This window comes from Macaca fascicularis, chromosome 12, assembly GCF_037993035.2.
Source record: "Macaca fascicularis isolate 582-1 chromosome 12, T2T-MFA8v1.1".
Classification (NCBI taxonomy): domain Eukaryota; kingdom Metazoa; phylum Chordata; class Mammalia; order Primates; family Cercopithecidae; genus Macaca; species Macaca fascicularis.
Window position 1 is genome coordinate 98,984,864 of NC_088386.1, and position 22,318 is coordinate 99,007,181.

General features: G+C 37.4%; 1 protein-coding gene across 15 annotated transcripts in view; it reads left to right on the top strand.

Annotated features, from left to right (window-relative positions):
• The window catches only part of NBEAL1 (neurobeachin like 1), a 206,947-nt gene that overhangs the window by 84,038 nt on the left and 100,591 nt on the right, over nt 1-22,318 (top strand). For 8 of the 15 annotated variants that reach the window (XM_074009804.1, XM_065525903.2, XM_074009802.1 and 5 more), the window contains 6 exons: nt 7,680-7,763; nt 15,840-15,938; nt 16,029-16,609; nt 18,573-18,705; nt 20,392-20,511; nt 21,427-21,730. In XM_074009804.1, coding sequence (XP_073865905.1) covers nt 7,680-7,763; nt 15,840-15,938; nt 16,029-16,609; nt 18,573-18,705; nt 20,392-20,511; nt 21,427-21,730 — 1,321 coding nt within the window. Of the gene's footprint in view, nt 1-5,599; nt 5,687-7,679; nt 7,764-15,839; nt 15,939-16,028; nt 16,610-18,572; nt 18,706-20,391; nt 20,512-21,426; nt 21,731-22,318 lie in introns of all 15 variants that reach the window. The other 7 variants (XR_006691117.2, XR_012421391.1, XM_065525900.2 and 4 more) reach the window with 1 other exon arrangement.

Genomic DNA, 22,318 nt, shown 5'->3' on the forward strand with positions numbered 1-22,318 from the left:
ATGTACCATAATTTACTTAATTCCACCCGGCTAGTAGAAACAATTTGTTTCCAGAATAGAATTTTACTTCCAGTAGAATTACTAGGTCATAGGACATACACTTTTCTTATTTGTTTTTTAAATTAGGGAGCAGAACATTGTATAAAAACAAGTTGTAACTCATTGGAAAATATAGAAAAGTAGAAAAATAGCAGAAATATGGTTAAGGTTCTTGATATGTATGCAATTTGCTGTTGAATTTTTTTTTTTTTTTACTAATTTATACATGTAGCAGCAATGTGGAAGAGTACATAACTAAGCTGGGCACGGTGGCTCATTCCTGTAATCCCAGCACTTTGGGAAGCTGATGTGGGCAGGTCACAAGGTCAGGAGTTCAAGACCAGTCTGGCCAATATGGCGAAACCCCCGTCTCTACTAAAAATACAAAAAAAAAAAAATTAGCTGGTGTGGTGGTGTGTGCCTGTAGTCCCAGCTGCTCAGGAGGCTGAGGCTGAAGAATTGCTTGAACCCAGGAGGTGGAGGTTGCAGTGAGCCGAGATCGTGCCACTGCACTCCAGCCTGGGCAACAGAGTGAGACTCTGTCTCAAAAAAAAAAAATAAAGAGTATATAGGATATTTCCATGGATCATGATGGTATCAGAAATTTTTTAGAGAGCTTCTTATAAAGCCTTTGTAAATGAAACTACTTCAAAGAGCTTTTACCTTTCTATTTGAGGTATTCTTTTCAATGATTTCCTGCTGAAAAATACCAGGGCTTAATTCTATGAGAGTAATTCAGAATAAAGGTTTTAGTATCAACTCCTTGAATTTTTTCACAGTGTTTTGAGGGATATCTCTGAAAGCATTTATGTCACTTCATTGCAGTAAAGAACAGCATCAAAATCAAATAGTAAAGAATATATTGATGAAGAATATATTGATGAAGAATATATTGATGAAGAATAAATTGTTGAAGAATATATTGATGAAGTAAATTGTTGAAGTAAATTGTTGAAGTAAATTGTTGAAGTAAATTGATGAAGTATTGATGAAGTAAATTGTTATAAAGACAAATTCAGTGATAAAGGCAACACATGTGTAAAGAATCTGCTAATCGGCTGGACACAGTGGCTCACACCTGTAATCCCAGCACTTCGGGAGGCCGAGGCAGGCGGATCACGAGGTTAGGAGATCGAGACCATCCTGGCTAACACAGTGTAACCCTGTCTGTACTAAAAATATGAAAAATTAGCCAGGCGTGGTGGCACGTGCCTGTAGTCCCAGCTACTTGGGAGGCTGAGGCAGGAGAATCACTTGAACCCAGGCGGCAGAGGTTGCAGTAAGCCAAGATCGCACCACTGCACTCCAGCCTGGGTGACAGAGCGAGACTCCGTCTAGAAAAAAGAAAAAAAGGAATCTGCTTTATAAGGTCATCTCTAGGATAGAATATAGTTCCTACTAAAATTTATTAGCATTGGTTTTTCTTCAGTATCTGAAACTCAGGTATAACAAATTTCTGATATGAATAGTATCTTTTTAAAAAATACAAAACTGTTTGTCATAGCTATCATGATGGTGAGCTAATATTTGTTCTTTATAGGCCAAAGTTTCTTAAAATTTGTATCTGGAATCTTGACCTTTAAAAGTTAATTATTTGATACCACCTATCACATTTTGTTTTGAAATAAAAATGCTGGAGAAGAAATCCCTTTAAAGAGGGAAAACCAGCTGGGCATGGTGGCTCATGCCTGTAATCCCAGCATTCTGGGAGGCTGAGGCAGGTCAATCACTTGAGGTCAGGAGTTCGAGACCAGCCTGGCCAACATGGCGAAACCCCATCCCTACTAAAAATACAAAAATTAGCTGGGCGTGGTGGTGCACATCTGTAATTCCAGCTACTAGGGAAGCTGAAGAATCATTTGAACCTGGAGGGTGGAAGTTGCAGTGAGCCATCAAACCACTGCACTTCAGCCTGGGTGACAGAGCAGGACTCTGTCTCAAACAAAAACAAACAAACAAAAAACGGGGAAAACCAGGCTTTGGGACCTGGGCCTTCCCTGCTGGCAGTAATAGTCTTCCTTATTTCTGGAATATTTTTTGGTTAGAATCACTTTAGATTTATCACTATACATTGAAGCCATTAAGTCGTCACAACAAAGGGGAATCTTTGAAAGAAGCTTTTAAACTTCTTCATTATACAAATAAGGAAAAATGTCCTGAGGCATTAAATGATTAGCCCAAGGTCAACACTAATAATTGATGGAGGTAGAATTTCTAACCCAGGTTTTCTTACCCTAAGTCCCTTGTAATATATAATTTTCTAATTGTATTACTGGAACTTAGGATCACTGTTTAGTCAGTAGGAAAAAATGTTTTCTGTATATTAAATATAGGAGAATCAAAGGTTTTATTGATATAAAAACATTTTATGGAAATAGTTGATATGATTCCTGAATCTATAAAAATCTTTGAAATATTATGAAAACCTAAGTCCCCAAATATATTGCATGATGCCATAGATGTCCATGGTTGCTTTGTTTAAATTATTTGTTTGTTAGTAAAGAATGAATCCTTTATGTTCTTTTTTTATAGTAGTATATAGAATATACTATATAGTATATAGTAAATAGTATATTTATATAGTAAATAGTATATATACTATATATAGTAATATATATGTATAGTATATATATTTTATAATTATTTTATATATAAATAAAATAATTTATTTTATAATTAATATATATAGTATATATTATATATTACAATTTAGTATATGTATATTATATATACTATATAGTGTATAGTAAATAGTATATACTATATATAGCATATAGTAAATAGAATCAGTTTTGCTATTTAGACTCATTGGAAACTTTGGCAAATAAAGTTTAAAGTATCATAAACAATTTATGAATCAGATGGACAACCTTAAGCTGACTGCTGCTGTTTTCATGCTTTCTTTTTGTATGAGATTCATCAGCCTATTTAAGTATGCATTGATTTCCTTAAGTATTTGTGTAAAGGCTCCTTGGCTTGGCAAATGAGTTTCATCATACTATAGAGTACTTTACAATTCCATGGAATCATACATTTAACTTTTATGATAGATATGATGAACCTTAAACATTTATCAGTTATTTTGTTTTACTAAATTACAGAGATATGATTTGAATTAATGTAAATTTTTTAAGCTGCCCAAAGATACTTGAATTAATGAAAAGAATAGGCCGGGCACAGGGGCTCACGCCTGTAATCCCAGCACTTTGGGAGGCCGAGGCGGGTGGATCGCCTGAGGTCAGGAGTTCGAGACCAGCCTGACCAACATGGGGAAACCCCGTCTCTACTAAAAATACAAAAAAATTAGCCAGGCATGGTGGCATATGCTTGTAATCCCAGCCACTCAGGAGGCTGAGACAGGAGAATTGATTGAACCCAGGAGGTGGAGGTTGCAGTGAGCCGAGACTGCGCCATTGCACTCCAACCTGGGCAACAAGAGTAAAACTCTGTCTCAAAAAAAGAAGAGAAAAGAAAAGAAGAAAACTGTATCTTCAGTAGCAAGGAGAAGAATTCAAAACCATTACCTAGTCTTTATGGCTGCTAAAATCTTGGTGTTTTTGACTGTTTCTTAGGGTAGATTTTTAGAAATACACTTATTGGGTTAAAGAGTGAGAATTGTTTTTAAAGATTCTTCTTACAGATTGCTATATTGCTTTCTGGAAAGATTTTACTCATTTTTACATTGACTAGTTTTATCTATTTGTTTCCCTTTACCTAAATATGAAATATTATTCTTTTAAAAAGACTTTGCTTGTAATAATGCCACTTTTCATTTGTTTTTTGTTTGTTTGTTTTTTTGAGTCACAGTCTCGCTCTGTCACCTAGGCTGGAGTATAGTCGCTTTATCTCTGCTCACTGCAACCTCTGCCTGCCAGGTTCAAGTGATTCTCCTGCCTCAGCCTCCCAAGTAGCTGGGACTACAGGCTAATTTTTCTATTTTTAGTAGGGATGGGGTTTCACCATGTTGGCCAGACTGGTCTCAAACTCCTGACCTCAGGTAATCCGCCCACCTCAGCCTCCCAAAGTGCTGGAATTATAGGTGTGAGCCACCGTGCCCAGCCGACATCTTTCATTTGTTAAGTCTCTGTTATGTGCCAGATACTATGCTAATAAGCTAGCGTGGATTATGTCATTGAATATATATAGCTATTTGATGAGGTATTTTTCTCCATATTTTTGAGAAAAGCTTGGAGAAGTAGTTTTCCTTGAAATCAGACAGCCAATAAGTTGCAGAACCAAAATTCAAACTCAGGTCTCTGATTCCAAGGCCTGTAGTGTATATATCAATTTATTGTTATGTTAAGCCTTATATATACTCTTGCATAACATATAATACCATACCTCTATGCAGTTTATTTTATATTGCATATTTCAGCATGTAACTCGACCTTTTGTTTACTCATTTCTGAAATAATATAACTTCCTAAGAACCTTCTTCCTTAGGATGCTCTTAATAAATTCCTTTATAAATCTAACTGTCTCTCCCTTTGAATATCATTTGAATTTTCTTTCTCTGTACTCAAATTGTGGGCAAGGCGAAGGCCTTCTGGGATGCTGACTTTTATATACTGAAACTAAAACACTTGATTTCTTTAGTTTATTGGGAAGAGGGTAATGCCCATGTATGCTAGAGATAGTATCAGTTTTCTTTTACAGAATATAAATGAATATAAATGAAGCTCAATTCTTGATGACTTTGGAGAATACTTTTAAACTAATGTTTTAACAATATGTGTGGTCAGATAAATTTTGGAAATGCTGCACCCTGACCTCCCTTGTCAAAGTACACATTAGCATATTTGAGAAGTACTTCTAGAAAGAACCATTTTTAAAGTTAGTTTGATAGCACTTCACAAACTTCCTTAACTATAGAACCATACTGGGTGTTATGTACTATAGTATCTTTAGTTTGTGTCAGTAACAGCTTTCCTTCTTTTTTGTGTGTATTAGTCCATTTTCATGCTGCTCATAAAGACATGCCTGAAACTGGACAATTTGCAAAAGTTTAATGGACTCACAGTTTCATGTGGCTGAGGAAGCCTCACAATCATGGTGGAAGGTGAATGGCACGTCTCACATGGCATCAGACAAGAGAATAGAGCTTGTGCAGGGAAACTTCCTTTTATAATATAAAACCATCAGATCTCATGAGACTTACTCACTTACCACGAGAACTCCCACCAAGTTTCTCCCACAACACGCTGGAATTTGGGGAGCTACAATTCAAGATGAGATTTGGGTGGGGACACAGAGCCAAACCATATCACTGTGAGGCATTCTCTGCTGATTCTTTAAGAATTTAGGAATATTAACTAGTCCTAATTATTGCCATTGTTTCTTATTTTAGTAACTTTGAATTCCAATAGAGAAATATCTAAACTACTATTAATTCATAATCCAAAAAGTGAATAATCTTTAATTTCTAAAAGTGTAGTATACTTCCCAGGGGAATTCTTGGGTTTATTTTCAAGAGACATGGAAACCCATTTAAGCTTCATTGCTGCTTGTAGGTAACAGTTTAATGTTCTTTCTCCATTATTCTTGTCTCTGTTTTTAACAGCTGTTTTTAAATGCTAACAATAAGGTGGCAGACAAGAACGAGAAAGACCTTGCCAACAAATTACTGACAGAAATGAATGAGGACCAGGTATCTACATAGCCTGCATCTTGTTTCAGCTGAAGTCCAAAATCAGCCAATGGGAATAACTATTCCTGTGCTTTTCTTCTTATGTCCTAAAATACACAAACACTGTCAAATTCTAATATTCATTAATTATTTTTGAAAATTGCTAAAAGTTAAAATAAAAATTGCTTTCATCTAAAGGATAAATATCTTGGTGATTGATACAAGCAATCAATACCATTCCCTCTATGTGTATATGGTCTTTTCAATTTGAGGAGATACAAAGTACAGGAATGGAATCTCAGTATCAATGCTGTCCACCTGGTGGTGACTTTTCTAAGCACTGTGGTATATTGGGACCTTAGGGCTTTCTTTGTGAATATGTATGGTCATTGTTAATATCTTGATTCTTTGCTTCTTATTGACAAGTGATGATTATAATTCAGTGGACAACCTGAATCTTGGAGGAAGGGAAGAAGATGCTGAACTCTCTGTTAATTTAGCGTAAAACTTGACTTTTTGTATTCTAGAAATTCAAGTCTATACAGGTATAATAAAGCAAAAATATGTAATTTATGTTGCTTCTTTCAATACATTAGGTAATCTAGTTTGAAAAAAAACTACCTTTAAAAATTGATGTTATTTTTATCTTCCAAAATATTTGCAAGAAAACTTACATGATGTCTTTTATTAACATTGTGTTAATGTCCAAGTTTATAAATAGAATTTTTGTGTAATAAGAGACATTATCAGCTTATTTTTTATTCTATATGTGAAGTATCAGTTTACAGAGTATTGTTTTAGAGTTCTCTATAAATGTTACTTCCTCTTAAGGCCTACTTATGTAGTTAATAAAACAATTATTATAGTCTCTTAGAGGTTCACATTACAATTCCAAATTGTAAGTGATTCTGTGCTTTCATGATTGTCTAAGCCCGATATAACAGTCATGTTCAGTTTTTTAATATTCTTGATGTTAGTTTTTGTTTTTACTATAAATACACTGCCCTGGATCTCTTCTTTTTATTGAAGCTTTAACAGTAATAGAAAAAATTAGGCTAGTTTTTATTTTTTCATACAACTTTTAGGATTAAAAGTTGCCTTCTCAAAAACATGACAATGTTTAGAGATATGTATTTCATTTTCTGTGTCTGCCTCAAATTTTCCATTTTATATAAAAATAGATATATTTAATTGTTTATAAATATAATTAATTGGCGTATGAACATGCCATCTTAGTTTTAACACAGGATTTGGAAACTAGATGAACAAGATTATTTTAGCTGTTTTTTTATACATGCAAATGGAATTTAAACCTGGATCATTCAAGTGTAGTTTTGAAGGGAAATTAAAACGTAATAGGATTTCTGGCTGGGTGTGGTGGCTCACACCTGTAATCCCAGCACTTTGGGAGGCCGAGGCGGGTGGATCACTTGAGGTCAGGAGTTCAAAACCAACCTGATCAATATGGAGAAACCCTGTCTCTACTAAAAATACAAAAATTAGCCACCACACCAGCCAGGCGTGGTGGCGCATGCCTGTAATCCCAGCTACTCAGGAGACTGAGGCAGGAGAATCACTTGAACCTAGGAGGTGGAGATTGCAGTGAGCCGAGATTGCACCATTGCACTCCAGCTGAGCAACAAGAAAGAAACTCTGTCTCAAAAAAAAAAAAAAAAAAAGTAATAGAATTTCCAATGAATGATAGACCTCCCTCCCTTCCTCTTGAGATTGTCCATTATTTTTAAAAAGCATGTGTTAAGCTTGTGTTTTTCTCAAAACATTTTAATGTAATAAGTGAATGTTGCCTTATTCTCCTTGACATGTGGCTTATTTTTCTTTTAAATAGGTAACTTTTCTTGCAGGTTATAGTATTTCAGAAATCCATTTCATTGGAAGAGGAATGTAATGCATGTTAAGTAATTATTTTTTCAGGTTTTCAGACCAAAGGTTTCCTAACTCAATAAAAATTGTGAACACATTTGTTAATTTCTTGTTTCTCCTTCCCCCTCAATAGGTGTTTCAGGGACAATTGGATTGTTTGGCCATATCAACCATTCAGGCTTTGACAGCAGTAATGAACAAATCTCCAGCTGCTAAGGTGAAACATATATCCTCCAGCTTTTTTTTTTCTTAACTTTTATTTTAGGTTCAGGGGTACATGTGCAGGTTTGTTATATAGGTAAATTGGATATCACAGGGATTTCATGTACAGATTATTTTGCTACCCAGGTGATAAGCATAGTACCCAATAGGTAGTTTTTCAATCTTCCCCCTCCTCCTTCCACCCTCAAGTAGGTCCTGATGTCTATTGTTCTTTTCTTTGTGTCCATATGAACTCAGTGGTTAGCTCCCACTTACATGTAAAAACATGTGGTATTTGGTTTTCTATTCCTGTGTTAGTTCACCTAAAATAATGGCCTCCAGCTCCATCCATGTTGTTGCAAAGGATATGAGGATATGATCTCATTTGTTTTTATGGCTGTGTAGTATTCCATGGTGTATATCTACCACATTTTCTTTATCCAGTTTACTATTGATGGGCATTCAGGTTGATTCCATGTCTTTGCTATTGTGAATAGTGCTATGATGAACATACATGTGCATGTGTCTTTGTGGTAGAACAATTTATATTCCCTTGGGTATTTACCCAATAATGGGATTGCCGGGTTGAATGGTAATTTTGCTTTGAGTTCTTTGAGAAATTGCCAGACTGCTTTACACAATGGCTGAGCTAATTTACATCCCACCAGCAGTGTATAAGTGCTCCTTTTCTTCACAAGCTTGCCAACATCTGTTATTTTTTGATGTTTTAATAGTAGCCATTCTGAGTGGTGTGAGATGGTATGTCATTGTGGTTTTGATTTGCATTTCTCTAATGATTAGTGATGTTTAGCATTTTTTCATATGCTTGTTGGCTGCATATGTTTTCCTTTTTTTTTTTTTTGAGGCAGGGTCTCCCTCTGTCGCCCAAGCTGGAATGCAGTAGCGTGTCTTGGCTCACTGCAACCTCCACATCCTGGGTTCAAGTGATTCTCCTGCCTCAGCCTCCCGAGTAGCTGGGATTACAGGTGTGCACCATTATAGCCTGGCTAATTTGTGTGTTTTTAGTAGAGATGGGGTTTCACCATGTTGGCCAGGCTGGTCTTAAACTCCCAAAAGCAGGTGATCCACCTGCCTCGACCTCCCAAAGTGCTGGGATTACAGGCATGAGCCACCACACCCAGCCCTGTTTTCTTTTGAAAAGTGTCTGTTCTTGTCCTTTGCACACTTTTTAGTGGGGTTATTTGCTTTTACTTGTTGATTTGTCTAAGTGCCGTATAGATTCTAGATATTAGACCTTTGTTGGATGCGTGGTTTGCCAATATTTTCTCCCATTCTGTAGGTTGTCTGTTTACTCTGTTGATAGTTTCTTTTGTTGTGCAGAAGCTCTTTAGTTTAGTTTGGTCCCATTTGTCAATTTTTGTTTTTGTTGCAGTTACTTTTGATGGCTTCATCATGAAATCTTTGCCAGGTCCTATGTCCAGAATAGTATTTCCTAGGTTATCTTCCAGGGTTTTTATAGTTTTACACTTAAGTTTAATGCAACTTGAGTTGACTTTTGTGTATTGTAAGGAAGGGGTCCAGTTTCAGTCTTCTGCATATTGCTAGCTAGTTATCCCAGCACCATTTATTAAAAAGGAGCCCTTTCCCATTGCTTGTTTTTGTCATCTTTGTCGAAGATTGGATGGCTGTAGGTGTGCAGCATTATTTCTGGACTCTGCAGCATTATATTCTGTTCTGTTCTACTGGTCTATGTGTCTATTTTTGTACCAGTACTATGTTGTTTTGGTTACTGTAGTCTCGTAGTATAGTTTGAAGTCAGGTAATGTGATGCCTCCAGCTTTGTTCTTTTTGTCTAGGATTGCCTTAGCTATTCAGGCTCTTTTTTGGTTCCATATTAATTTTAAAATAGGTTTTTCTAGTTCTGTGAAGAATGCTACTGGTAGTTTGATAGGAATAACACTGAATCTTTGGGCAATATGGTCATTTTTATTTTCTTTGAGACGGAGTCTCACTTTCTCACCCAGGCTAGAGTGCAGTGGCACGATCCTAGCTCACTGCAACCTCCATCTCCCAGGTTCAAGCGATTCTCCTGCCTCAGCCTCCCAAGTAGCTGGGATTACAGGTGTGCACCACCACGCTTGGCTAAATTTTCTGTATTTTCAGTAGAGACAGGGTTTCACGATGTTGGCCAGGCTGGTCTTGAACTACTGACCTCAAATGATCTGCCCACCTCGGCCTCCTAGAGTGCTGGGATTACAGGCATGAGCCCCCACACCAGCCCAGGCAGTATGGTCATTTTAACAATATTGATTCTTCGTATTCATGAATATGGAATATTTTTCCATTTGTTGGTATCATCTCTGATTTCTTTGAGCAATGTTTTGTAATTCTTGTGGAGATCTTTCACCTCACTGGTTAGCCATATTCCTAGTTATTTTATTCTTTTCGTGGCAATTGTGAATGGGATTGCATTCTTGATTTGGCTCTTAGCTTGGATATTGTTGGTGCATAGGAATGCTGCTGATTTTTGTACATTGATTTTGTGTCCTGCAACTTTCCTCAAGTAGTTTATCAGATCAAGGAGCTTTTAGGCAGAGACTATGGGATTTTCTAGGCATAGAATCATATTGTCTGCAAACAGAGAGAGTTTGACTTACTCTCTTCCTACTTAGAAGCCTTTTATTTCTTTCTCTTGCCTGATTGCTCTGGCTGTGACTTCCTGTACTATGTTGAGTGGAAGTGGTGAGAGAGGGTATCCCAGTCTTATTCTGGCTTTGAAGGGGAATGCTTCCAGCTTTTGCCCATTCAGTGTGATGTTGGCTGTGGGTATGTCATAGATGGCTTTTATTATTTTGAAGTATGTTCCTTCAATGCCTAGTTTGTTGAGGGTTTTTAACATGAAGGGATGTTGAATTTTATTGAAAGCTTTTTCTGTTTCTATTGAGATAATCTTGTGGTTTCTGTTTTGTTCTGTTTATGTGATGAATCACATTTATTGATTTGCATATGTTGAACCAACATTGCATCCCATGGATAAACCCTACTTGATCATGGTGGATTAGCTCTTTGATGTGCTGCTGGATTCTGTTTGCTAATGTTTTGTTGAAGATTTTTGCATCTATGTTCATCAAAGATATTGGCCTGAAGTTTTCTTTATTTGTTGTGTCTCTGCCAGGTTTTGGTATCAGGGTGATGCTGGCCTCACAGAAGGAATTAGAAAGGAGTCCTTCCTCCTAAATTTTTTGAAAAGTTTCAGTAGGAATGGTACCAGCTCTTTTTTATGTATCTGATAGAATTTGGCTGTGAATGTTTCTGGTCCTAGGTTTTTTCTGATTGGTAGGTTTTTTATTACTGATTCAAATTTGGAACTCATTATTGGTCTGTACTGAGATTCATTTTCTTCCTAGTTCGATCTTGGGAGGTTGTATGTTTCTAGGAATTTATCCATTTCTTCTAGGTTTTCTAACTTGTGTGCATAGAGGTGTTCATAGTAGTCTTTGTGGATTTTTTGTATCCTGTGGGGTCAGTAGTAATGTCCTATATGCCATTTCTGATTATGTTTATTTAGATCTTCTCTCTCTTTTTTTCTTTGTTCAGCTAGTGATCTATTTTATTAATTCTTTCAAAGAATCAACTCCTGGAATTGTTGATCTTCTGGTTTTTTTGTTTTGTTTTGTTTTGTTTTGTTTTTGAGACAGAGCCTCGCTCTGCCACCCAGGCTGGAGTCCAGTGGCGAGATCTCAGCTCACTGCAACCTCTGCCTCCTGGGTTCAAGCAGTTCTCCTGCCAACCTCCCGAGTAGCTGGGATTACAGGCACATGCCACCATGCTTGGCTAATTTTTGTATTTTTAGTAGAGATGGATTTCCCCATGTTGGCCAGACTGGTCTTGAACTCCTGGTCTCAAGTGATCTGCCCACCTCAGCCTCCCAAAGTGCTAGGATTACAGATGTGAGCCACTGTGCCTGGTCTATCTTTTGTATGGTTTTTGATGTCTCAATTTCCTTCAGTTCAGTGCTGTTTTGGTTAGTTCTTGTCTTCTGCTAGCTTTGGGATTGGTTTGCTTTTGTTTCTCTAGTTCTCTAATTGTGATGTTAGGTTGCTGGATTTGTAATCTTTCTAACTTTTTGATGTGGGCATTTAGTGCTATGAATTTCCCTCTTAACACTGCTTTAGCTATGTCCCAGAGATTCTTGTATGTTGTATCTTCTCATTAGTTTCAAATAATTTCTTTATTTCTGCTCTAATTTTATTATTTACCCAGGAGTCATTCAGGAGTAGACAGTTTAATTTTCATGTAATCATATGGTTTTGAACAATTTTCTTAGTCTTGATTTATATTTTTACTGTACTATGATTCAAGGGTGTGGTTGGTATGATTTTGGTTTTTTGAAATTTGCTGAAGATTATTTTATGTCTGATTGTGTTGTCAATTTTAGAGTATGTCCCATGTGCAGATGTGAAGAATGTATATTCTCTTGTTTTGTGGTAAAGTGTTCTGTAGATCTCTACTACATCCATTTGGTCATGTGTTAAGTTCAGGTCCTGAATATCTTTGTTAGTTTTCTGCCTCAATGATCTGTCCAAGTATACTGTAGTCTCTAAGAATTACAAATCTGGGTGCTTCTGTGTTGAGCGTGTATATATATTTAAGATAGTTAGGTTTTGTTAAATTGAGCCCTTTACCATTATGTAACTTCTTTGTCTTTTTTATCTTTGTTGGTTTAAAGTCTGTTTTGTCTAAAGTAAGAATAGCAACCCCTGCTTTTTTCTGTTTTCCGTTTGCTTGATTGATTTTTCTCCATCCCTTTACTTTAAGCCTATGGGTGTCATTGCATGTGAGATGAGTCTCTTGAAGACATCATACCACTGGGTCTTGATTTTTTCTCCAACTTGCCACTCTGTGCCTTTTAATTGGGGAATTTAGCCCATATACATTCAAGGTTAGTATTAATCTGTTCTGATTTGATCCTACTACCATATTATTAGCTGATTATTATACAGACATGTTGACTTGTGTGTGTGGTTGCTTTATAGTGTCATGGGTCTATGTACTTAAGTATGTTTTGGTAGTGGCTGGTAACGGTCTTTCCTTTCCATATTTAGCACTTGCTTCAGGACATCTTGTAAGGCAGGTCTGGTAGTAATGAATTCTTTTAGCATTTGCTTCTCTGAAAAGGATCTTATTCCTCCTTCACTTATGAAGCTTAGTTTGGTTGGATATGAAATTCTTTGGAATTTCTTTTCTTTTCTTTTCTTTTCTTTTCTTTTTTTGAGGCAGAGTCTTGCTCTGTTGCCCAGGTTGGAGTGCAGTGATGTGCAACCTCTGCATCCTGGGTTCAAGCAATTCTGCCTCAGCCTCTGGAGTAGCTGGGATTACAGGTGCTTGCCACCACGCCTGGCTGATTTTTGTATTTTTTAGTAGAGATGGGGTTTCACCATTTTGGCTAGGCTGCTCTGGAACTTCTGACCTCGTGATCCACCCTGCTCAGCCTCCCAAAGTCTGGGATTCCAGGTGTAAGCCACCGTGCCCAGCCTCTTTTCTTTAAGAATGCTGAGTATGGCCGGGCACAGTGGCTGATGCCTGTAATCCCAGCACTTTGGGAGGCCAAGGCAGGTGGATCACGAGGTCAGGAGATCAAGACCATCCTGGCTAACACGGTGAAACCCTGTCTCTACTAAAAAAAAAAAATACTAAAAAAAAAATACAGCCGGGCACGGTGGCTCAAGCCTGTAATCCCAGCACTTTGGGAGGCTGAGACGGGCGGATCACGAGGTCAGGAGATCAAGACCATCCTGGCTAACACGGTGAAACCCCGTCTCTACTAAAAAATACAAAAACTAGCCAGGCGAGGTGGCGGGCGTCTGTAGTCCCAGCTACTCGGGAGGCTGAGGCAGGAGAATGGCGTAAACCCGGGAGGCAGAGCTTGCAGTGAGCTGAGATCCGGCCACTGCACTCCAGCCCGGGCGACAGAGCGAGACCCCGTCTCAAAAAAATAAAAAATACAAAAAATTAGCTGGGCGTGGTGGCGGGCGCCTGTAGTCCCAGCTGCTTGGGAGGCTGAGGCAGGAGAATGGCGTGAACCCAGGAGGCGGAACTTGCAGTGAGCCAAGATCACACCACTGCACTCCAGCCTGGGCGACAGAGAGAGACTCTGTCTCAAAAAAAAAAAAAGAAAAGAATGCTGAACATATGCTCCCAGTCGCTTTTGGCTTGTATGGGTTTCTGTTGAAAGGTCTGCTGTTAGCCTGATGTGTCTCCAAGTTTTAAAATATTTAAATAGATGCGCCAATTTTCACTATATAAATTCTGAAGTAATGTATGAAAGTATATAATACATGTGGTTTAACACCTGAAATAAAATCATTCACAAAATATCTTAGTATAAGAATGAGGTTACTTATTGTTTGCCTATACTTGTGATAATTTTAAAGACAGACCCTTATAGGCACTGCTTTAAGATGTTAAAAGACGTTAATGTTTGAACTGCAAACTGATAGCATTTACGGTGTTAGCAAAAAATGGGACATGAGCACTGGTGTTGGAAGGATACTTTTAAGTGGTTCTGTGGTTCATGAGTTTAAAGAATTAAGTTTTATATCAGAGTTTTTCTTCATTAATAAAATAATGACCCTTTATTTAGTCAGTTTACGACCGCCTAAAATATGAACATTTTTCAATTTGATACCAGTTTTTCCAGGTTGTATGGCCATGGAAATTCTGCTTCTTGTATTCAGTAACCCTTAGAGTTTTCTGTTTTTTCTCATTCACTGCCACTGACTGTTCTTCTGTCCAGTTATACTGGTAGTTTCCTCATATACTGATAAGATTAGTGAGGTCATCTGTGTGAAGTGGTAAGCATAGTGCCAGGCACATGATAAGTGCTAAATACATGTCAGTGACTTTTATTATTACTTTACACTCTTATCTGCCACATCTAATATACTTCATGCCTCACCTTTCTGGTACCAGAAGTCAATTAATTACTCCCTGTTTGCTGAAACATGCCTTTCATTGTATTCCTTAGATTACATTGGTTTGTATTAGGAGACTCTAACCTTTGCTAGAAGGTTAGACATAACTCATGTCTAAGAAATGTTGACATAACTCATGGTTAAGTTCCTATTGAATAGACTTTTACAACTTTTACAGTCTGGCTTGTGACTTAATCTCCATTTAATACTAGTTGCTGTAAGATGGAAACCATTTTAAGTCTTAAATAACTGGTTTATGAGTATAATGGATTGCCTGTACTGTATTCTGAAATTCAGACATCAAAAAAGATGTTCCAGTCTTCCTTGAATTCTTTTTTTTTGTCCATGTAATAGCTGGCATGTTTAAAATTCAAAAGATTATGTAACAAAAATACATAATGAGAAAATATTTCCTTCCTATTCTTGACCCACATTCAACCATTTCCCTCCCTAAAGGAAACCAGCTTTACCTGTTTTGTTAAATTTTTTGATTTTGTAGTGAGTGTGTATATTTCAACCTAATGTAATGGGGCACTTTAGTATGTTCTAGGTTTACCAGTTGTCTTTATATTTCACTTTATGACTTTGGGTGCCTACTGGTTCAAAAATACATGTGACATAGAACTTCCTAAAATGAACTTGATGTTCCAGATAATGCAGACCATTTAAATACAAGTAGCACAGAGAAAACTCTTTGTACTCAGTTTGTTTCTGACCACTATTCAAAATTGCCAGGAACTCTTTAATTGGGTCTTTTTAGGCTGATGTCTAACTCCTCTTACCTACAGTCTCCTCATTTTTTCCTCTATTTTTGTTTTGACTTAACTACTACTCTAGTAATTGCAAATCAAGTGAAGAAAATACAAGAATTGTCATATGCCCTAATCTGCAAATAATATAATAATTCTATAACACAGTTATTGTTAATTTCATTTATTTTGAATTTTGGTAGAGAATTATAACTTTATTACTCCAGAAGTTATATGGAATCTATTTTAAAATGAAGACGTGATTTAAGAAGGCAAATAGTGAACTAATATCTTTTTCTTTATTTAATATTAAGTTAGTTAGCGTAAAAGACTATTTAATATTTTTAAAATTCCAACACATTCAGTCTTTGAAAATGTACTTTGATATATTGTCTTCCCATCCCCTAGGAAGTATTTAAAGAAAGAATTGGTTATACACATATGTTTGAAGTATTAAAATCCCTGGGTCAGCCACCACTGGAATTACTTAAAGAACTTATGAATATGGTGAGTTTATAACTTTTATTAAGAGAACTTCTGTTTAATATCCGTTTTGAAAATGGTAACTAACCTTTTATCTTTTTTGTTGCTTTTCAGGCTGTAGAGGGTGACCACACTTCAGTTGGAATTTTGGGCATTAGTAATGTCCAACCTCTCTTGCTTCTTATCCAGTGGCTTCCAGAACTACAATCCCATGACCTGCAAATCTTCATCTCTGATTGGCTGAAAAGAATTTGTTGTATTAATAGACAGAGTCGAACTACTTGTGTCAATGCAAACATGGGGATTAGAATCATTGAAACCCTTGACTCGCATTCTTCCCTCCATCAAACTTGTGCTGAGAACTTGATTGCAATCCATGGTTCCTTGGGGAGTCAGTCAGTGAGCTCAGAAGAAATCCGTCGACTACTAAGATTGCTGAGAGTGGATGAATCTGAGTCTATTCACCCTTATATCACTCCTGTGACTCGAGCAATCCTGACAATGGCTCGAAAACTAAGTCTAGAGAGTGCTCTCCAATATTTTGATTTGTCACATAGTATGGCAGGAATTTCTGTGCCTCCCATACAGAAATGGCCGGGGTCCGCCTTTTCTTTCAGTGCTTGGTTTTGCTTAGATCAGGATCAATTGACTCTTGGCATTGCTAACAAAGGAGGGAAAAGGAAACAATTGTACAGGTATTGGTAAAAATTATGGAATATAAATGAATACTGTCATAACAATATGTGCTGTGATTCTTAAACAGGAAAACTGTTTCCAAGCATCTAGCTTTTAGATGTACAATTTATCTAAAGCCTCTTCATCCTGAGGCTTTATACAGTTTAATTGTAAGTGCTCTATTGCTTTCATAGTAATAGCTATATACCTCAAATATTGCTGGTTAAGTTTTGAGGCTACTTTGGAAACAAGTTTCCCTCTTAAAAGTAGTGTAAAAGTGAAAGGAAAAATGAGTAATAATCTTGAAAATGGGCCAGGTATGGTGGCACGCTTGTAATCCCACCACTTTAGGAGGTAGAGGCAGATGCATTGCTTGAGGCCAGGAGTTCAAGACTAGCCTGGGCAACATGGCAAAACCTTATCTCTACAAAAAATATAAAAATTAGCCAGGTGTGGTGGCACACACCTGTAGTCCCAGCTACTTGAGGATCACTTCAGCTGAGGAAGTTGAGGCTACAGTGAGCTGTGATTGCACCACTGCACTTCAACCTGGGTGACAAAGCAAGATGTCACACACAGAAAAAATCCATGAAAATGAATAATGGCCAGGTGTGGTGGCTCACACCTGTAACCCTAGCACTTTAAGCAGTTGAGGTGGGCGAATCACTTGAGGTCAGGAATTCAAGACCAGCGTGGTCAGTATGGAGAAACACCGTCTGTACTAAAAATATAGAAATTAGCTGGGTGTGGTGGTGCATGCCTGTAATCCCAGCTACTTGGGAGACTGAGGCACAAGAATCACTTGAATCCAGAAAGCAGAGATTGCAGTGAGCTGAGATCGTACCACTGCACTCCAGCCTAGGCGATAGAGGAAGATTTTCCTCAAAAAAAAGAAAAAAAAATGAGTAATGATTTCTATTCCATTGAATATACTATAAGTATATATTACATATAAATATGCTATATATTTACATGAAGGAACAGAAAACCTATGTGTATGTACATCCAGAATTTAATAGCTACTACTTTTTAATATGCCTTGTTTTTTTTTTTTTTTTTTTTTTTTTTGCGACGGAGTCTCGCTCTGTCACCCAGGCTGGAGTGCGGTGGCCGGATCTCAGCTCACTGCAAGTTCTGTCTCCCGGATTCATGCCATTCTCCTGCTTCAGCCTCCCAAGTGGCTGGGACTACAGGCGCCCACCACCACGCCCGGCTAGTTTTTTGTATTTTTAGTAGAGCCGGGGTTTCACCGTGTTAGCCAGGATGTTCTCGATCTTCTGACCTCGTGATCCGCCCATCTCGGCCTCCCAAAGTCCTGGGATTACAGGCTTGAGCCACCGCACCCGGCCGTGTTTTTTTTTTTTTTTTTTAAGATAGAGTTTCACTCTTGTCACCCAGGCTGGAGTGCAGTGGCATGATCTCAGCTCACTGCAACCTCCAGCTCCTGGGTTCAAGCGATTCTTCTGCCTCAGCCTCCTGAGTAGCTGGGACTACAAGTGCCCACCACCACACCCAGCTAATTTTTGTATTTTTAGTAGAGGCGATGTTTCACCACATTGGCCAGGCCGGTCTCGAACTCCTGACCTCAGGTGATCTGCCCGCCTTGGCCTGCCAAAGTACTGGGATTACAGGCCTGAGACACCACTCCTGGCCTATGCTGTGTGATTTTAAAGACCTTTATTTATGCTTACTGATTCTTATTTGGAAGAATTTTAGAGATTTGAAAATTAGTAGTTTTACTTTTTTACTTTTACTAGTGGAATTCCACTTTAGAAGGCTGCCTTTTATTTACTAAACTCTTACGACCAAAATGGATTTTAAAAGGGTCTTTGAAACAAGGTTGGACTAGTGTGTGGCAATAGAATTTAAGCTACAGAATTGTTGGTAAAGATATTCATGATAGCTTTATGGTTTTATGTACTTTAGTGATGAGGAAACTGAGCAACCAACTTCAAAAGTTCTGATAATACATATTTTTGTTAGTTTTTTTACAGGAAGTGGCATGGGTTTTGAAGCCTTTATTACCCATTCAGGTATGTTGGTCGTGGCAGTGTGCACAAAAAGAGAATATGCAACGGTTATGCTTCCTGACCACAGTTTCTGTGATTCCCTCTGGGTAAGGCTTTAGGGCATCACATTTAACTTCTTGTATGGTTAATGGTATTTCCCACTATTGTCATAAATTCAACAGCAGTCATTTTTTTTGTTAAAAAAATTTAAATGAGGCTGGGCAGTGGCATACCTGTACATAATCACAGCACTGTAGGAGGCCAAGACAGGCAGATAACTTGAGCTCAAGAGTTTGAGACCATCACTGCAACATGGTGAAACCCAGTATCTACCGAAAAATACAAAAATTACCTGGGTATGGTGATTTGTGCCTGTGGTCCCAGCCACTTGGGAGGCTGAGTTGGGAGAATCGCTTGAGCCCAGGAAGTCAAGACTCCAGTTAACTGAGATGGTACCACTGTACTCCAGCCTGGGCAACAGAGTGAGACCCTGTCTCAAAAAAATAAAAAATAAATAAATTAGTAAATATGTATTTAGAATGTTAGGATGTCTTAAGGTTTTCTATAAGTAATTGAGTTGGAGTCTTGCTCTGTTGCCAGACTGGAGTATAGTGGCGTGATCTCAACTCACTACAACCTCTGCCTCCTGGGTTCAAGCAATTCTCTTGTCTCAGCCTCCCAAGTAGCTGGGACTACAGGCACACACCACCACACCCAGCTAATTTTTGTATTTTTAGTAGAGATAGGATTTCAGCATGTTGGCCAGGATGTTCTTGATCTCTTGACCTTGTGATCCGCCTACCTCTATAAGTAAATTTAATTTTGAATTTCATATTAAAATGAGATGGGCTGGGTGCTGTAACTCATACCTGTAAACCTAGCACTTTGAGAGGCCAAGGTAGGAGGATTGCTTGAAGCCAGGAGTTCAAGACCAGCCTGGGGTGAGACTCTCTCTACAAAAAATTTAAAAATTAGTTGGGTGAGGTGGCACATATAATTCTAGCTACTCAGGAAGATACTGGGAAGTTCAAGGCTGTAATGAGCTATGATTTCACCACTGCACTCAAGCCTCAGCTATAGAGCGTGACCCAATTTGTAAAAAAGGTTTTTTAAAAAAATGACAAAATAAAATGAGATGATAGGTTGTTTTGTGGTTTTGTTTTGTTTTGTTTTGTTTTTTTCTTTTGGAACAGAGTCTCACTCTGTCACCAAGGCTGGAGTCCAGTGGCACCATCTCAGCCCACTGCAACCTCTGCCTCCTGGGTTCAAGCAATTCTCCTATCTTAGCCTCCTGAGTAGCTGGGATTACAGGCACCTGCCACCACACCTGGCTAATTTTTGTATTTTTCAGTACAGGTGGGGGTTTCACCATGTTGGCCAGGCTGGTCTCGAACTCTTGACCTCGGGTGATCCACCCGCCTCCCAAAGTGCTGGAATTACAGGTGTGAGCCACTGCGCCCAGCCGATAGGTTGTTTTAAACAATGCATTTGTATTGTTTTCTAAAATATAAAATGCTTCTCATTTTAAAAAATGATTCTAAGGAATACTGAAGCTTTGGAAATGCAGAAAAGGTACTGTGACAATTGTGTATATTTTATAGAATACACGTAGGTGCTTTTGTACTACTATGGAAAAAATTGTTACTTTGAGAACATCAATTTAATTAACATTTAACTAAGTTTAATCTTAATGTTCTATTTGTACAAATTATAGAGCAAAATTCTGAAAGCATTTGTCATTCCAAAGATATAATGTAATTTTATCCTTTTAAATGTGTGTTTCACTTTATCAGCACAACATAACTATTGTCCACATGCCTGGAAAAAGGCCCTTTGGTCAGAGCTTCATCTATATCTATGACAATGGACAACAGAAGGTTTCTGCCCCTCTCAGATTTCCTGCCATGAATGAAGTAAGTATATCCAACCTACTCTTTACAGGCTCCATTGATTGAGAATTCTTGAAATGTTTTAGTTAATGTAGAAGGTTTTGTTTGCTGTAAATATGTGGCCCCAGATTTTAAAGTGTTTTCTATGTGATAAGACTCCACATATTAATATTCAGTTCTGTCAGCCTGTCATTATTAGATGAAGTCAAACAATGTGAAAAAAGGAAAACATTTAAGGAAGAAACAAAGGCTTAGAAAGAAAGACTTATAACAGGAAAGCCAAAGAAATGAATAGAGCAGATCAATCTGTCGTTTAATAAAAGCTCTCTTAAGTATGTGAAATACTTAAGAGAATATTACGAGGTACTCTTCTAACTTGATTAAAATTGAAACAATAATGAAGAAGATTAAAACCTTCACATTTTAGTTAGGTATAAAATAGAGTTTATGTATTGAAGTGGTTCTCAAAGAACACTAGAGGGCCTTTTCTGAAGATAGTGGAATAGAGTAGATTATTTCTCAAGTCCTATGATTCAAGTAATTTCTTGGTTTTCATCTCAGGGACCATTTTAGGATAGTTTGTGATTAATATTTATACATTTTAAAGAGAAAAAATAGTTTTCTCTATTTTCAAAAACAGTAAAGTTAAAAAAATTCTTAATCATATACACTTTAAAAATTCAAAAATTACCAAAGAATATAAAATCAGTCATAAAAGTAATGCATCCAAATTCTATAGGCTAAGGTAATTTTGCTAATAATTTCCTAAGTATACACATGCATGTACACATCATGATTTGGTAAAAATAAAATTGCTTCCACTTTTATTTTCATTTTATTTATTTGTGTAATTTTATGCACTATTTTATTGTGTAATTTTATGTTCAATATGAGAATATATTTTAATTAAAATTGTGTAATTTTTTGGTTTGTTTTTAGCCCTTTACTTCCTGTTGCATTGGTTCAGCTGGGCAAAGAACCACCACTCCTCCGCCATCCCAAATCCCAGATCCACCTTTCTCTTCTCCCATTACCCCTCATCGGACATCATTTGGTGGAATTCTGTCATCAGCCTCCTGGGGAGGAACAATTGAAAAATCAAAATTGATTACCAAATTGATATCAGCTGGAACCCAAGACAGTGAATGGGGGTGTCCCACATCTCTGGAGGGTCAGCTAGGATCTGTTATCATCTTCTATGAAGCACTACAACCTCCTCAGGTGAAGGCATTATATTTAGCAGGTAAGCATGTACAGTCATAATGCTTATGCAAATTTAGAGTTTTTTCTGTTGTCTAAATGTATGCTAAAGAATATATTTCATGTGAAGAGTTATTTGTTTTAACTGAAGCTAAAGGGGAAGAAAAAGCCCCTCCACATACCATACTTTTTGTTTTGTAGGCATAAATAAAGCAAACCTTTGGGAAGTATTTCAAATATCATCCATAATACTGCCTGTATTTGTCTGCTAGGGCTGTCATAGCAAAATACCACAGACTGGGTGGCTTTAACAACAGAAATTTATTTTCTCACAGTTCTGGAAGCTTGAAGTTCAAGACTGAGGTGACGTCAGGATCAGGCTCTTACTTCTATAGAAGTGAGGCTTCTGTTCCTGGCTTATAGGTGGTCACCTTCTTGCTGTGTTCTCACATGGTCTTTTCTCTGTATGCATATGGACAGAGAAAGAGATCTCTTATGTTTCTTATTATAAGGGTCTCTGTCAGATTAAGGCCCATCCTGATGACTTCATTTAATTCCAGTTACCACTTTAAAGGCCCTATTTCCAAATATAGTCACATTGGGGATTTTGGCTTTAAACAGGAATTTTAGG